This window comes from Elephas maximus, chromosome 20, assembly GCF_024166365.1.
Source record: "Elephas maximus indicus isolate mEleMax1 chromosome 20, mEleMax1 primary haplotype, whole genome shotgun sequence".
In the NCBI taxonomy this organism is placed as follows: domain Eukaryota; kingdom Metazoa; phylum Chordata; class Mammalia; order Proboscidea; family Elephantidae; genus Elephas; species Elephas maximus.
In genome coordinates, this window is record NC_064838.1 from 41,681,848 (window position 1) to 41,700,194 (window position 18,347).

The window sequence follows — 18,347 nt, forward strand, 5'->3', positions numbered from 1 at the left end:
TTCAAGGTCATTTTGAGGGGTCATGCTTAGCATGACCGTCACTGACAGGATCAAGGGTGAAGTCAGTTCAAAGTCAACCTTAAAATTAGGGTGAGATATGGTAAGTACAATGGTTAAGGTCAGGATCAGGGGCACATTTTAGCAAGTTCAAGGTCATACAGGTCACTGCCAAGCTGATGACAGTCAATGTCATTTTCAAGCTCAGGGCCAAGGGAACACAATCAGGGGTACAGTATCCTGGTTTGTATAAGTGAGCATCACACAAACTATGGTCCAGTGACCAACTGCCAATCTGGAGAGCACTCTGCTTCTCCAGAGGCCAAACACAGTATCTGATTAGGCTGACCCCAGCAGGGGAGTCCAGAGAAGATTTAAGCCATGGACCACCAGTTATGGTGGTGCTGTAGTTGTATACAATCTCTCACTGGGTGGCATCTGAACTTCTAAAAATGTTATCTCTAAGACATGAAGTACATGCCAAGAACAGGCATGAGGAGTGAACCCAACTGAGGAGCCTGAGAAGTAAAAACATAGAAAAGTACAGCAAAGTAGAATTCAAGATCTAAGTAAAGGGGGCACTTTTGCAAAACCTAATACTGACCTGTAGGCTGAGCCACTACTACTTTATAAAATTATATTCAGTTCCAGCTAGTGGCTTATATATGGAATACAGGGCCCCTGGTGCCAAATCTTCCTCTTGTGTAAAAAATCATAAATCCATAAATATGTGATGTATAAGTTTACCAACCAAGTTAATCAAAACACACCCACACACAGGCTAAGTTATACTGACAGGTCGTGTGTGGCCCACGGATCACCAGTTGTAGCTGCTCCTCTTAAGGGACAATGCACTCTTCATGCAGGGTCTCTCCCTCTGCTCCCAATGCTGTGATTAAAAAAAAAGAAACTCAGGGGCAGTTCCTGCAGGACTGGGAAGGAGAAGGCCCTTCTGCCTCAAAGTGCCACAAGTGCCCATATGGAGGGCTCTAAATTTAGCTTGATAAAGCACTGGCTGTGATTAGCTAACATGGTCTCTACTGAGCCAAGGGTTGGGAAGAAGAAAAAAAGACAGGGCAAAGACAGATGATCTTTGTTCTTGTTAAATTTTATTGGCATCACGTTCATCTCTTTACAGAAGAACCTGGCCCACACCCTAGAATGTAGGCCTTTGGAAAAGAGGGGAAGTGCTCCGTTAAGCAAGCTACAATGCAGGGACAGATCCTAGGGAGGGAGCAGAACTGCCGGGGTTCCATACCAAAGAAACAGGTTAATTAATGATGGGCGATACTGGAGAGTCAGGTGGGGAAACGGAGAAAATGGTTTGCTAACCTACGGATACCACAATCCCGAAAGGAGCGCCTTCTAGAACAAAGGTAAAATCACTAGGACAGATCTGTTAGGATTTTCCTTTTCCTCTTATAGTAGGATGGTGATCTAACAGGAGAGTTTTCAAGTGTGGAGCAGGAAAAAAAAAAAGGAAAATGAGAATTTTAATATTTGAAAACAACAGCCATTTTATCCATTGCACACGCCACTGTATTATGCGAATCAACCTTTTGGAAAATTTAGACACAGAGGGAACTAGACAGTTTCCCCCTGGAGAGATGAAAAGCTTTTTGGCTCTTAAGTCTTTGATAAAAGGCGTACATAATTCTTGTGTCTACTGTACAGAATACTGCCTCTAGCTGGATTTTCGAATTCTGAGTTGCTAACCCTCTGCAATCCAGACAGGGTTCAACCCTCCATCTTGCACACCTGCATTACAGGACTTAAACACATAATCCAAGAATTTCTTACACTAATTTATACATTTTAATTGGTTGCATATATTAACATGTACTATAAGATTCTTTTCTAAGAAGCATTACATAATAAATGGATACTGTAAAAAGATCTGATTAGTTAAAAGTAACAAGCATTAACAGATACATACAAAACTCAGCCTAATCAGACTGGGTGTGAGCCTGTAATGAAACGTGGGCACCAGCCTTCCCAAGGTGTAGCCTTCACAAGGAGGGAGGGTGAAGTGGGGTAAAAAGACCACAAGACCGTTAAAAAAATCAAGTTTAACTAATTAGACACAGATTAACTGTAAACAGTTCTCTCTCTCTCCAGTGGACAAAACGAAAAAGCTTCCAATGCCGGCTCCACGCCAGAACAATGTCTACAGCTGGCCTGTCCTGCTGCCACAGATGAGGGCTCATGTGGTGGGTGGGCAGACCCCATGGAGCTGTGTCATAGGCGTGGGCTTGAGTTTGTCTGCTTGTGTCAGATCTGTGTGTGTGTTGTGTATGAGGGTGAGTGTGTTTGGTAGGGGTTCTTTTGGCAGCTGGATATGAGAGATCAATTTATGTTTTGTTTGGAAGAGGCAAGGGGGGCTGTGTTTGAAGGCCTAAGTGTGTTCTTGGTTTGTGAAGGACTCTGTGCTCTACTCTCACTGCCCCTTCAGCAACTGCAGGTTTCCCCCGGGGGCTTGGCCCGGTCGTTCTTGTCCAGTTTGATGGGCTCGGGGAATTCGTTGTACAGCTCCACCTCTGTTTCCTGGACAGGGCAAGAGAGAAAGGGTGGTTACTCAGGGCTTTAAGGGACAGAGGAATTCCAGCTCTCAGCTCTGGCCCTTTCTTCCCAGGTGCGGCATACTGCTGCCTGGGCAAGCAGCTGGGGGTCAGAACATGACCAGGCAGTTAAGGGTGGGCTCTGACAGGAGATGCTCAACTCTCAGAAGAATAACCAAGGGGAAGACAAGGTTTGGGATAACTCCAGGTCAACAAGAAGAGAGAAATTCAGAGAGGGAGAGCAACCCTTAGTCAGCATTGCCACAAGGCACCAGTGTGCTGGAGCCAAGAGCTAGCTGCCCCTTTAGTCACAGAAGGTTTCTTAAGTTTTCCACTTTCCGCTCATTTTTCTGGGCCTATGATCTACCTTCTTTTTCTTCCAGAGGTTTAGGAAAGTTGTGTCTCTCAAATGCTGAATGTGCGTGCCACGTAACTTATGTGGATGGATTTTCTTATCAGCTGGGGTAAGCGGTCAGATAGATGGTCTTAGATATCTAAGAAACAGAGTCTCTCTGCCAGAGCACTCCTGGCATTCTGGGTGGTAACAATTCCTTATGTGTAGGGCTGTCCCTTTCATTATGAATCAGGGGGCACACGCCCCCAACCCATGCCAAGACCTTTCCCAGTATCTGGGACAACCCACTCCAAATAGTTCCCTGCCCACACATTCTGCTGAGTGCCATGGCCTTCCATAAATTGTGTTTCTTGGAGCCAGTGAAACATGTTTGGGGACAGCCACCATTTGCACTCCCTCAAGTGTTCTCCACATTCCCCCCACATCTTACCTCTAAACAGCTCCCCCGCTCCTCTCCAACTCACACTGTCTCTGACTAACAAAGGACTGGCGATACCGCGTAACCTTCCTAAACACACCACTGGCTCTCACAGAGCTGCTCAATGAAAACTTAAAATAGCTTCTCTGCTCCCACAAGGAGTATCACATACCAACAACAAGTAACTTTCTTCTGGGACCACTTAAGTACACAACATAAGAGGAAAAACGCAGGAAAACTTTATTCAAGAAATACAATGCTAGAGCTTCTGGTTAACCTTTCCTGCAATTAAATATAACCATTTATGACAGTGACAGAAGTAAATTCTTTGCATTTAATTTTCAAAACCACCCTGCAGAGCAGATGTTCCCATTTCACAGATGAGAGGAAGAAAACCCAAATATGCTAAATACCTAGATCTAAAGGTCAGTAGCAGAGCTGGGATTCTATTTCAAATTTATCTCCTCCTTAAATGGAAGAAGCGGTTTGATCAGGGGCATCCTAGTGGCTTGATCTCCTACCAGCTTGCAAGAAAATAACATGCCCAGCTAAACATGGGTGGCCTCAGCCAGTCTTCACTATCTGCAACTTTTAGATTTTCACAAACAAGTTGAATTTCTGGAAGCTTACGCAGAACTATCATTATCTTCTCAGACAAACACACTGGTTTTTCTGACTACACAGAAAAGACAGTCAGCTAAGAAAGAAAATGAAGTTAAGGACGATGGGCAGTGGCTGGGACGGTGGTCAGACCTCCGCAGAGGGAGCCAGAGAGCTTCCAGGGACCTACCTGTTTAAGTGCATTCCGTGCAATCGTCTGGAACGCCTGCTCCACGTTGATGGCCTCCTTGGCACTGGTCTCGAAGTAGGGAATATTATTTTTGCTGTAGCACCAGGCCTGTGCTCGCTTTGTGGCCACCTGGAAAAGGACGCAAGGCTCATGTGTGCTCATCACAAAAGCAGCTATCCCTGGCTCACTCCTTCACAAGGACCGGCATCCCTACACTGCAGACGGCACAGGTGAGGGAATAGACTTGGGGGAGGCAGGTGTGTGGCGGGTCAGGGTCGGGAGCGACCTGCAGACTTGTCGGACGCTACCCTGCTGGTTCTTATGGAAGATAGCTAAGATTCAAACCAAAGCCCGTTTTCCATCTACAACCCATGGCTTCTGATCCTTAGCTATACTTGAGAGCAGCTTATGAAGGGAATAAGGTGGCAGAGCTGGAGAGAAATGAACCACCTCTCCTGGGACCTCAGAGACCCCAGCATGGGAAATACCAGGAAGCTTGGTCTTGAGGCTTGTTAGTCCCTCCTCCATTGCTGTTACATCATCTGTGCTACACACTCAAGTGCCACAGAATTCTGTAGCTCTCATGGCCACTCTAGCCCCTCATGTCCTAATTCTTTCCCTTCACCCTTAGCCCATTTTCTGCCAAGAGACAAGTAACTTAGGAAGGGGAGAAAAGGATCTATGATCAGAAATAGATCTGGCTATAATTATTGGAAGAATCTATGTTTCCAACAGAGATGCCATTTGAAAGCCCAAAAAGATCTTTTGTACTCCTGGAGATCCAGGCAGGTCCGTGAGGGAATGGATCAAAATCAAATCAAATATCAAATCGAATCCCCACTTTTCACTTCTCTGTTCAGTTCTGACACCAGCTGCCCACGCAGCACTTCTCTGACCCTAGCCACTCGGAGCTAGGCCAGACCTTACAATGTTAAAAGACACTGTCCTTCAGACTGCCAAACAGGCAGATGCCAAGCGCCAAGTGTGGGTGCCCACATGGCACCCTCACTTATGATCTACTGGCCACGAATCTGGGGTTTCCCACTACCCCTCCAGGATGCTAGCTGCAAGTTCAGGACCCTCCTCCTCTGGGCTCCCTCACTGCCAGTTCCCACTACTCCATTGGGTTCTGTAATTCACTAGCACAACTCAAAGTAAGCGTGATACTTAACTATTACAGCTTTATTATAGCAAAAAAAAGGATACAAATGAAGACACGCAGAGGGCAAGGTCTGGGGGGGATACCAGCACAGAGCTGCCATGCCCCAAAGTACATGCTACCCTCCCCCATTCACAGATGTCTTTCTCCAACCAGAAAGCCCACGGAGCTTCTGTGTCCAGAGTTTTTATTGGAGGTCTCATTACATACTGCAAACTCCAGCTCCTCTTCCCTGAGACTGGTAGGTATCATGAGGTGCTTACAAGGCACTATGTGGTGAGTCTTTCTGGGCTGGCTAGCTCCCACCTCAGAGTCACATCATCACCTCACCTGTCAGTAAAGTGTGTGTGGTCTGGAGTCCTTATCCAAGACACTTGAATTCCAAGATTTTTGCTTTGTTTTTTAAGATTGTCTCTCCGGAACCCGGGACAAAGACCAAATTCTTTGGGTAATGTTAATGTAAACTCCACAATGAGGCGGCAGACATTTGGAGCTGGGAGGGTACGTGAAAATTACAAAATCTAATTCCTCCTTCAAAGTGCATGAAAGGAAATGCTCAGAGAGGAAAGGCAACAGCTCAAAGTCACAGCCAGCTGGGTGTAATGTGGGGCTTTAAACCAGGTCTCATGGGCCTGAGACCTCAAAGGCAGCTGGCCTGAAGTAAGTCTAGAGTAATTAACAACACCTTCCAAAGCCATTCTGGCCTTAGCACCAAACCAAAAACCAAACCCACTGCCGTCAAGTCAATTCCGACTCATAGTGACCCTATAGGACAGAGTAGAACTGCCCCATAGAGTTTCCAAGGAGCGCCTGGCAGATTCGAACTGCCAACCTCTTGGTTAGCAGCCGTAGCACTTAACCACTACACCACCAGGGTTTCCGGCCTTACCACAGAACCCTCCAAATTCACGGAAGCGCCTTAGAAGCCAGTCTCTGTGGCAAGAGAGGAAAACTAGGGTCAACTAGAAAGCCACCATTTCCCAAGATCGGAGTGTGCGCCGGAGCTTCAGGGTACACTGTCATCTGATCCAGGAGTGCCCTCAGTATACGAGTGAAGGCTCAGACTCGTAGTTTCACAGTGCATGAGTTAGGATTTAAATTCAAGCCTGCCTTTAAATCCAAAAGGCCAACTGCGGAGCACCACACCACCTTAAGTCAAATAACCACACGTGGACAGAGAGGGACGGTGAGTGCGGGCAACTCCATGGAATGGCTCTGGTGTTATGTTAATCAGCACAATTTCAAAGGGACTTTCATCACCCCTGTTTTGCACAGGGAAAGCCAAGATGGTATGCCTGTACTAGGTTAGGGAGTAAAGACCTCGTCCCAAAGTGCTGTGCAGGTGTTACCTGTCCTTTCTAATTTAACTCTTGGAGATTCACGGACCAGCCCCCTATCACCACCATAGGGACGCACATGTACAGACACAGTACTTACTGGGTACTGGCCCTTGAGCCAAGTGGTTTTTTACCAATCAAAGCTAAAAACAGCCACCTTTCACCCCAAACATAGCTGCCTCTAAAAGAAGGTCCTCTCTATGATTCAGCAGCCACGGCCTTCACAAGGGTAGGTTCTCACGCCTTTGCATTGTTTGTGATTTCCAGTGTCTTTCGCACTTACTTGTCTGTTTTCGAGGTCAATCTTGTTTCCCAACACAACAAAGGGAAAGTTTTCAGGATCCCGGGGACTGGCCTGGATGAGAAACTCATCTCTCCAGCTATCAAGGGTTTTGAATGTGTTGGGGGCAGTCACATCAAATACCAGAACGCAGCAGTCTGCGCCTCTGTAGAAGGCCACACCGAGAGACTGGAACCGTTCCTGTCCTGCTGTGTCCCAAATCTGCGAGAGACAAAACGTTTATTCCTGGGAGGGTGTGGGTAGGGCACCAGGCAAGAGGAGGGATGCTGGGTTGGGGGAAGGTGAGACGGGAAGAAAGGAACTGGATACAGAGACCCCACAGAGACAAGGGTTCAGAATTTAGGAAGAAGCCCTGACAAACTGTAAGAGAGAGAGACACTGAGTGGGAAGAGACAGACAAGAACCCTTTCTGAGGTGCCAGAAATGTTGACCTAGGTGATGACTACATACATATGTATGTAAAATTTGAGCAGTAAATCTAAGATCTGTGTACTCTGAAAACTTTCTGGGGGTTATGGAAATATGGGGAGGTGATTACTCACTGAATTGCACATTTAAATCTTTGCATTTTACTGTATGTAAATTTTACCTTAAAAAGAGACCAGTATATTTATAGTACACCTAAATTAAAACAAAAACAACCCTGACAGAGAGATCAAGACAATGAGAACACACATCATGAAAGCTTTAATCAAAATAACACCAGGCAAGGTTGGGATTCCTCTCCTTTCTAGGTTCCTAACAGGGCCACCCCATCAGCCTGGAGAGGTGACTAGTGTTCCGAGGAATGGTCGCACACCTTGGGCGATCCTCTGGTTCACGACAGTGACTGGGTCAGGCGCAGCATGTAGTTACTGAGGAGATAGCCTTCTAGCTGACACAGGTCTTCAACTGTTGGACCTATTGTCCATTTGCAAGGAAACCACTTTGCTTATAAACTGAGAACTTGGACCATTCTCATAACCCAATAAAGTTCTCCTTTATGCCCAAATTGTCAACCAACTGCCCCAAAGGTAAGGAGTTTGGACCAAAATAGAGTACGGACTGGATCACTAGAATTACATCTCTAGAACCAATTTTGCAGAAGGGGGTTGAGATCCTCCATGAAGCCCATCTCAGGCAGTCAATCTGCCTCCCTGTGACCCCAGATCACTTGGGGGAACACATCAACTGCACCCAGGACATACACACACTGAGCATCTACTGTATGCCAAGCATACAGTTCAAGGAGTAGAGCCTCTCTATACAAAGGGGGGATGGATGTGTGGTTAGAATATGATGTACAAGGGCATTAAATTAGGATGGGGCAGTATTATATAGTACTACCAAAAGGAAACCCTGGTGGCATAGTGGTTAAGTGCTACGGCTGCTAACCAAAGGGTCAGCAGTTCGAATCCGCCAGGCGCTCCTTGGAAACTCTACGGGGCAGTTCTACTCTGTCCTATAGGGTTGCTATGAGTCGGAACTGACTCAACGGCACTGGGTTTTTTGGCTTTACCAAGGTAAACAAAGCTTGTAACATTCCAAATCCGACAACACATCTCAAAAAGTTCTCTGACAGGAGCCCTAAAACATCACGTGCAAATCCAGGCAGATACCTGGTGGTTTACTCTTTTTTTTCTCTCATATTGCTACCTTCAATTCAATGTCAACAACACAGGGTTCTTCCTTTTTTCCCTTCATTCTTTTTTGTTTGTTTACTCTTGGGGCCTGGCTCAAATAACACAGTGGCGAGCAGCAGCAGAGCTAGAACTTCAATATTGGCTAGAAGACTTGAATTGGTAGCAGTAAAGCCCCTTTTAAAAGCTCCAGCAGTGTAATATGAGTATACAGGCTGAACTCCGGCTCACAGGTGAACCAAGAATAGCCCAGGCTAAAGGCATGATGGACAGGGGCTGTGTTACCAAGGGCAGTGCTGGGCAGAGTGTGTGTTTCACTTTTTTGTTGGTAACAATTCCCATGAGCCCAAGGGTTATTCCTAATAGGAAAGGCAGCTATGAGAAGCCAACCTCAGCTGCCTCCTCTGATGAACATGGTTCTTCACAATTAGAAAGAGACAACAGGGTCAATCAGACTCTCATTTACACCCCTGGTAACAGGGAACCCTACTCCATTCCCAGGCAACTTTAATCAATTAATCAATACAAGCACTAATCACTCATCTCCCTGGGAAGAACCTTTTTAAAACAGGACTTGTCCTAGCAGCCATGTCTTGGCAGCAGTGTGTCCTGACTACAGATAGAGTGAAATTAGGAGGTTTTCAGGAATGTCTGGGTGAGGCACAGCATGTTTCAGATCACTGGTAAGGTAAAGCATTCAGACTGAGCTAGAAGGATGTGGTGACGGGTTAAATAAGTTTGATATAAGCATGAAGGGCAGTAAAAACAAATTTAAGTCCAATTATTCTACCTGCCTCTGTGCAGCAAGGGGGACTAAATGCCCACCAAAACAATAAGCAAAGGATATCTTCTATGGAAAAAAATAGGACTTATGATGGAGAGCCAGCAGAGACTGCTGGTGATACTGGCCCGTGTGCTCTTCTGGTTTCCCAATGTTCTCTATTGTATATGTATCTTTGAATGGAAAAATGAGCCTTTCTCATACAAGGGGACTAAAGTGGAGGGGAATCAAGAACTTAGTCACACAGTAAGGCAAGTAGAAACAGACAAGGACTCCTATAAAAAGAAAGTTTTAAAAACAAGAATTTAAACCTAGGTTTGGGTATTTAAAGAGAAAAGCTTCCATTAGAGAAGTAACATTGCTATTCGATGAAGATTTGGAAAATAAGTAAGGCAAAAACATAAAAACCTAGCATCCTACCACATGGGGAACACCATCCACATATCAGAGTTTCATGTGGCTGGAATCTTCCACCACACATCACTCCAGGCCCTCTCCCATATCACTCCTCTCTGCCTGCAAATCCAGGCCACGGCACTATCTCCTGCCCAGCTCACAGCTTTACTACTGCCCAAAGAACTCAGAAAATAAAGTAAACCAACCCTAATGCCTGTTTATTCTATAATATTGCCAACAATTCTCCACAATTATAAACAACTCAGCAATGAACATTAATACAGAGAGATTTTTCCGTATTTCAGAGTGCTTCTTTAGGACAGAATCCCAAAGAGTAAAGTTACTACCTAAGAACTCTATTACTCTTACGTGGAACCAAATAGATACTTGGAACTCTGACATACAGAGAAGGCAAAGCAAAAAATTGAAAAGAAAAGTTGAAAAATTAGGTATTATCCTTGCCAAGTTTCCAAAAATAATTTTACTTCAAACTGAGGAAAGTACAGTCCTATGGCTGACTCATCTTTTAAATTTTTAATTGAAGTATTTTATTTTCTACATTCAAAACTACATCCCTGTGTATCTATCTACCTACCACTCTAATGTTACAAATACCACTAACATTGCCATTTTTCCATCAGTTTATTTTTAAGGAAATAGCAAAGCCTCCCCCCATAGCATTCTCCTTCCTTCCTCCCCAGAAGTAAATGGCTCCTGAAAACATCCTGTACATCTTTTTGCAACTTGCTTTTTTTTTACTTCCAAAAGTTAAATGCTATATGGTATTCCAAAAAAATGTTATTTCCCCGGTCATTTGAATTATTTGCAGTTTTTCACTATTACACACAAGGCTGCAATGAACATTTTTTTTCACATCTCTCTCCTCATCCCCAGAGTTAAGTTTCTCTAGGATATATACCTAGACATACCCATTGCCACAGAGTCTATCCCACTCACAGGGACTCTGCAGGATAGAAGAGAACCGCCCCACAGGGCTTCCAAGGCTGTACATCTTTGTGGAAGCAGACTGCCACATCTTTCTGCTACAGAGCAGCTGGTGGGTTCGACCAGCCAACCTTTCGGTTGGCAGCCGAGTGCTTTAAACACCACACCACCAAGGCTGTGCACACCTAGACATGGAACTGCTGGGTATGTGCATGTTTAACACTGGAGAGCAAAATGGCAGTCTCCACTGATGTGGCTGTATGAATACACTCCTACCATCAGCTCGGCAATGTTCTACTCCCTAGATTCTAGAGATCTGACAGCATTTTAATTTTACAATTCTCTGAAGTCAAGATACTAGCCGTTATGGTTTCTTCTGTTAATTGCCTGTTCAAGTCTTTTGCTGTTGTCCACTAGGTTGTCTGTATACTAAGGGTTTGTCAGCTAAGCATTAGCACTATTTTCTCCTGGTCTATGATTTCCTTTGTTATTGGGAATCTTGTTATTCACAGATGTTTGATTTAACGTGGTCTCCTATCAATCTTTAATTTTATGATTTATGCTTTCTCTTTTTTAAATACTTCCCTTCCCTAAGGTAAAGTATATTATCTATTTTTGTTTTTAAAAGTTTTCATTTTATATTTTTTCCACATTCAGGTTTTGAATTCATCGCTACCTCCACCCCAATGGAAAGGCACTGGCCCAGCCCTGTTTACTAATAACTCTTCCTGCTCCCCCCGCTCCGCAAAGCCCCCTCTCTGCTGCATGTCCAGCTCTGCATGCCGTTATATGCCTTCTGTTCTCTTGGGCTATCTGTGTATCTGTGTACCAATACCACACTATTTAAATTACTGTCACTTCATAGTATTACCTTTTAATTTTTCATGCATACTTGATTTCATTTAGTGTTTAATATTAGTTATTTCTAGCTTCTTCCTCAACAATATAAGAAACTTGAAAAGTTACTAATTTTTTCCTACACATTAAGTTGCATAGTTCCAATTTTGATTCCCTTATACCAGTTTGCAAGTTACATATTCTTAACATTAGTGTTATCGTTCTACAAATACATACACGTATATTTAGAATACAAACGATCCCTGGGTCTGACTTGATTTATATGTGACCTGTAGTTACGAACGAACCCCCCGTAAGGCCTTTCAGGAAAAAATTGACTTGGTGTCGGGTCCCCCAGGCTCCCACAACGGGCCACACTTCCTGGGTATGAACAGGTGCCACACGGGGTACTTGGGTGGCCACTGGTGGGGTGGGCTCCCATGACATGGTGCACCCAGCCGTGGCCTGCAGCAACGACTAAAAAGCCCACATGAACCTCCCTCAGAGCTTGGAAAGGGCCGGCCTCACCATCCTGGTGCCCCAAGCACTGCTGCTCTGCTCTGTGTGGCAGACCAGCAGGTTAAATATGAACCGTACCTAACTGTTCTGATTTATGTATAAATTCAACATAAAGACAGATTTAGGAATGAAGCTCGTTTGTAATCCAGGGACTGCCTGTACTGTTATTTTCTTTCAGAATACATTCACTGACTTTCGAGTTCCACTAAGTTTGAGACATCAACTATCAGCTTCATTGTTGCTTTTCCTGTTATTAGTTGCCGTCAAATTGGCTCTGACTCATGGTGACGAAATGTACAAAATAACGAAACACCACCGGGTCCCTCATCTTCTCCACTGCTGGTTACTGTTGCATCCATCGCGCATTTTCAATACCTTCCAACCTAGGGAGCTCATCTTCCAGCACTGTATCAGACAACATTCTGCTGTGATTCATAAGGTTTTCACCGCCTAATTTTAAATTTCAGAAGTAAATTGCCAGGCACTTCTTCCTGTTGTTGTTGTTAGGTGCCGTCGAGTCGGTTCCGACTCATAGCAACCATATGCACAACAGAACGAAACACTGCCCGGTCCTGCGCCATCCTTACAATTGTTGTTATGCTTGAGCTCATTGTTGCAGTCACTGTGTCAATCCACCTCGTTGAGGGTCTTCTTCTTTTCCGCTGACCCTGTACTGTGTCAATCCACCTCGTTGAGGGTCTTCTTCTTTTCCGCTGACCCTGTACTCTGCCAAGCATGATGTCCCTCTCCGGGGACTGATCCCTCCTGACAACATGTCCAAAGCATGTAGGACACAGTCTCGCCATCCTTGCCTCTAAGGAGCATTCTGGCTGCACTTCTTCCAAGACAGATTTGTTCGTTCTTTTGGCAGTCCGTGGTATATTCAATATTCCTCGCCAACACCACGATTCAAAGGCGTCAACTCTTCTTCAGTCTTCTTTATTCACTGTCCAGCTTTCACATGCATATGATGTGATTGAAAATACCATGGCTTGGGTCAGGCGTACCTTAGTCTTCAAGGTGACATCTTTGCTCTTCAACACTTTAAGGAGGTCCTTTGCAGCAGATTTACACAATGCAATGCGTCTTTTGATTTCTTGACTGCTGTTTCCATGGCTGTTGACTGTGGATCCAAGTAAAATGAAATCCTTGACAACTTCGATCTTTTCTCTGTTTATCATGATGTTGCTCATTGCTCCAGTTGTGAGGGTTTTCGTTTTCTTCATGTTGAGGTTAGTTCATGTTCATGTTGAAGGCTGTGGTCTTTGATCTTCATTAGTAAGTGTTTCAAGTCCTCTTCACTTTCAGCAAGGAAGGTTGTGTCATCTTCATAACGCAGGTTGTTAAATGAGTCTTCCTTTAATCCTGATGCCCCGTTCTTCTTCATGTAGTCCAGCTGCCTGTATTATTTGCTCAGCATACCAATTAAATAGGTATGGTGAAAGAATACAACCCTGGAGCACACCTTTTCTGACTTTAAACCAATCAGTAACCCCTTGTTCTGTCCAAACAACTGCCTCTTGATCTATGTAAAGTTTCCTCATGAGCACAATTAAGTGTTCTGGAATTCCCATTCTTCCCAATGTTATCCATAGTTTGTTATGATCCACAGAGTAGAATGCCTTTGCATAGTCAATAAAACACAGGTAAACATCCTTCTGGTATTCTCTGCTTTCAGCCAGGAGCCATCTGACATCAGCAATGATATCCCTGGTTCCACATCCTCTTCTGAAACTGGCCTGAATTTCTGGCAGTTCCCTGTCGATATGCTGCTGCAGTCGTTTTTGAATGATCTTCAGCAAAATTTTACTTGCGTGTGATATTGATATTGTTCTATAATTTCCACATTCGGTTACATCACCTTTCTTGGGAATAGGCATAAATATGGATCTCTTCCAGTCAGTTGGCCAGGAAGCTGTCTTCCAGATTTCTTGGCACAGATGAGTGAGCACCTCCAGCGCTGCATCTGTTTGTTGAAACACCTCAATTGATATTCCATCAATTCCTGGAGCCTTGTTTTTCGCCAATGCCTTCAGAGCAGCTTGGACTTCTTTCTTCAGTACCGTTGGTTCCTGATCATATGCCACATCTTGAAATGGTTGAACATCGACTAATTCTTTTTGGTTTAATGACTCTGTGTATTCCTTCCATCTTCTTTTGATGCTTCCTGCGTTGTTTAATATTTTCCCCATGGAATCCTTCACTATTGCAACTCGAGGCTTGAATTTTTTCTTCAGTTCTTTCAGCTTGAAAAACACCGAGTGTGTTCTTCCCTTTTGGGTTTCTATCTCCAGCTGTTTGCACATGTCATTATAATACTCTACTTTGTCTTCTCGAGCCGCCCTTTGAAATCTTCTGTTCAGTTCTTTTACTTCATCAATTCTTCCTTTTGCTTTAGCTGCTCGACATTTGAGAGCAAGTTTCAGAGTCTCCTCTGACATCCATCGTGGTCTTTCTTTCTTTCCTGTCTTTTCACAGTGACCTCTTGCTTTCTTCATGGATGATGTCCTTGATGTCATTCCACAACTCGTCTGGTCTTCGGTCACTAGTGTTCAATGCGTCAAATCTATTCTTCAGATGGTCTCTAAATTCAGATGGGATATACTCAAGGTCATATTTTGACTCTCGTGGACTTGCTCTGATTTTCTTCAGTTTCCACTTGAACTTGCATATGAGCAATCGGTGGTCTGTTCCACAGTCGGCCCCTGGCCTTATTCTGACTGATCATATTGAGCTTTACCATCGTCTCTTTCCACAGATGTAGTCAGTTTGATTTCTGTGTGTTCAATCTGGCGAGGTCCATGTGTACAGTTGCCGTTTATGTTGGTGAAAGAAGGTATTTGCAGTGAAGATTTAGTCGTTGGTCTTGCAAAATTCTATCATTCGATCTCCGGCATTGTTTCTATCACCAAGGCCATATTTTCCAACTACTGATCCTTCTTCTTTGTTTCCAACTTTCACATTCTAATCACCAGTAATTATCAACGCATCTTGATTGCATGTTCGATCAATTTCAGACTGCAGCAGCTGATAAAAATCTTCTATTTCTTCATCTTTGGCCCTAGTGGTTGGTGCGTAAGTTTGAAAAACAGTCGTATTAACTGGTCTTCCTTGTACGTATGTGAATATTATCCTACCACTGACAGTGTTGTGCTTCAGGATATATCTTGAAATGCTCTTTTTGGCGATGAATGCAACACCATTCCTCAAGTTGTCATTCCCAGCATAGTAGACTACATGATTGTCCGATTCAAAATGCCCAATACCAGTCCATTTCAGTTCACTAATGGCTAGGATATTGATGTTTATGCGTTCCATTTCATTTTTGATGATTTCCAATTTTCCTAGATTCATACTTTGTACATTCCAGGTTCCAATTATTAATAGATGTTTGCAGCTGTTTCTTCTCATTTTGAGTCACGCCACATCAGCAAATGAAGGTCCTGAAAGTTTTACTCCATCTACGTCATTAAGGTTGAGTCTCCTTTGAGGAGGCAGCTCTTCCCCAGTCATCTTTTGAGTGCCTTCCAACCTGGGGGGCTCATCTTCCAGCACTGTATCAGACAATGTTCCTCTGCTATTCATAAGGTTTTCACTGGCTAATGCCTTTCAGAAATAGACTGCCGGGTCCTTCTTCCTAGTCTGTCTTAGTCTGGAAGCTCAACTGAAACCTGTCCTCTATAGGTGACCCTGCTGGTATCCGAATACCGGTGGCAAAGCTTCCAGCATCACAGCAACATGCAACCCCCACAATATGACAAACTGACAGACATGTGGGGGGCATTCCCAGGCATTTCTTCCTAGTCTATTTTATAGTCTGGAAGCTCCAATGACACCTGTCTACCAAAGGTGACCCTGCTGGTATTACCTCCCAGCATCATAGCAGCATGCAAGCCAACACAGCAGGAGAAACTAACATGGGTGGTGGGTTGCCCTTTAAAGGTCATCGTATTTCCTCCAGTTGCTTGTAAGTTTGTTTGTTTTTTGCAATTTCATTATGATTTATGTAGATTTCTTTTCATCTAACCTTCTTGGAATCTGGGCTTCCTGAATCTGTGGACAGGTGCCATGGGGATTCTGGAAAATTCTTAGCAAATATTACCTTTGATCTAGTCTTTCTTCTCTTCTTCTGAGACTCTCATTAAAGGCGTGTCAGAAATTCTCACTGAATCCTGTCTTTACTTTTCTTTTATATCTCCCATGCCATTTCTTCCTACCAACCCTCTTCTGGTGGGGCTTATCTTCTGCCAAAACCATTCTCTGGATTTTCAATTTTGTTTACTATATTTCATTTTTAGAATTTGCTTTTTTCCCCCAAAATCTATGTTGCCTAATTTCCTCTCTGCAGATATGTAAAACAAAACAAAAAACCCCACTGCTGTTGAGTCAATGCCAACTCATGGTGACCCCATGTGTTACACAGTAGGACTGAACTCCACAGGCTTTTCTTGTCTATAATTTTTATGGAAAAGGAGCCCCAATGGCATAGTGGCTAAGCACTCAGCTGCTAAATGAAAGGTAGGCAGTTTGAATATACCAGCGGCTCTGTGGGAGAAAGATGCGGCAATCTGCTTTCGTATACAGCCTTGGAAACCATATGGGGTAGTGCTACTCTGTCCTACAGGGTTGCTATGAGTCAGAATCGACTCAGCAGGAAGAGGTTTTAATCTTTATGGATGCAGACTGCCAGGCCTTTCTTCTGTGGCACTGCTGAGTGGGTATGAAGTACCAACTTTTAGGGTAGTAGTCAACTGCAAACCATTTATGCCACCCAGACTGCCTTATTTCTTTAACTATAGCAAGCACACTGGACTTAACAGCTAGATTTCTACTGGTTCTTTCTCATGAGCTCTTGTTTTCTTATTTTGATTATCTTTTATTGTGAGCTGCTAAAAGCTCTTGAAAAATATATGGGATTCTTCAAAATTTAGGATGAAGATTTCTTCCAGAGATAATTTTCATTAAATTTTAGTCTTCTAATGGCACTAACAGTGCAGAACCATTCTAAAATAATTTCACATGCAATTCCTTAGACCCTTATTGCTCAGCGTGGCTCTCTCACCAAAGGCATCGGCATCACCCAGGAGCCTGTACAGAAGCTCAGGCCTCCAACTCAATCTTACTGAGTCAAAATCTGCTTATCAACAAGATTCCAGTGATTCATAGGGACACTGAAGTCTAAGAACACTAACCCAGCAACACAAGTTTGGCTGCCAAAGCACAAGGGCTAGTCTTTAGTTTCATCCTCCCAGGAACACGAGAGGTTGTTTCCAGACTCTGCTCAGTGCACCATGGTTCTCCAGATGTGGCTTACTTCATGAGAGCAGCACTCTAGGGTTTCAGCTGGAAGTGCGTGTATGGCTCTATTATAATGGCCCCAACCCAGCAGGGACTGGGCTCAGACTTCTGAATCCCTTGGCCCACGTGGCTATTAAAACCACAGCTTGGTTCTACAGGTCTAGTTCTCCTGGCACCAGAAGTAGCTTTTAGTTTGGCTGGTACACATGTAGAATCTTGAGGTGGTATTTTGCCCCAGCACCCTGAAGTTATTCCATTACCTTTTGGCCTCTGTTGCTGTTAAGAATTCGTCAGTCTAACTGCTGCTCCTGTAAAAGTAATCTGTCTTTTCTCTCTGGTTGTTCTGTATTCTGCTGTTCTGGATTTTCTTCTAGATAATTTGCTCAGCTCTTATAGTTTACCATTTTCTTCAGCTGTGTTTAATATTTAACTGCTCATTTACTTTAATAACTTTTTTCACTTCTTGAAGTTCTAAGTTTTCCATATCCTCATGTTTTATAGTATTCCTTTCCATAATGGTTTCTATTCCTTTTTTTAAAAAAAAATCTCTAGTCATTGTGAACATTTCTTGTGGTATGTTATTTCCTCATGTGGCTATGAGCTCATCTTCATAGATTAGTTGTTCTGTCCTGAGACTGTAAGCGTTCCTATAGAGGGGTTTTATTGTTATTTTTGCCAGGAGTGACAGAGGTTTATGTTAAATTCTTCATGACACAGATTTCTACATCACGCAGAGTGTAAATTTAGAATCTACACACGTGGATATGGGGTCTGGGATTTTCCAATAAGGAGACAATGAAGCAAAGCCCCAAGCCTATACTTTCAACATAAGCTCTGCAACTTATTTCAGCCAAGGTCTTCCAGTCCTACTTTCACTGAGGGAACATTCTTCCAAAGCCCTAGATAGCTGTGTGTGTTTGTATACAGAGATTCTCAGTTCTAGCTCCACAACCTTGTGCACTCACATCTTTTGCTCCTGCATAACTGATAAAACTCTAGTCTAGTTATAAACTCTCAGATCACCATGGCAGGGCCTG

General features: G+C 43.8%; 1 protein-coding gene across 2 annotated transcripts in view; it reads right to left on the reverse strand.

Moving 5' to 3' along the window:
- Positions 1–1,084: 1,084 nt before the first annotated feature.
- RAB7A (RAB7A, member RAS oncogene family) overlaps positions 1,085–18,347 on the reverse strand; it is a 79,491-nt gene continuing 62,228 nt past the window's right edge. For both annotated transcript variants that reach the window (XM_049863152.1, XM_049863151.1), the window contains 3 exons: positions 6,898–7,116; positions 4,119–4,247; positions 1,085–2,541 (listed from right to left, as the gene is read on the reverse strand). In XM_049863152.1, coding sequence (XP_049719109.1) covers positions 2,446–2,541; positions 4,119–4,247; positions 6,898–7,116 — 444 coding nt within the window. In that variant the 3' untranslated portion in view covers positions 1,085–2,445. The remainder of the gene's footprint in view (positions 2,542–4,118; positions 4,248–6,897; positions 7,117–18,347) is intronic.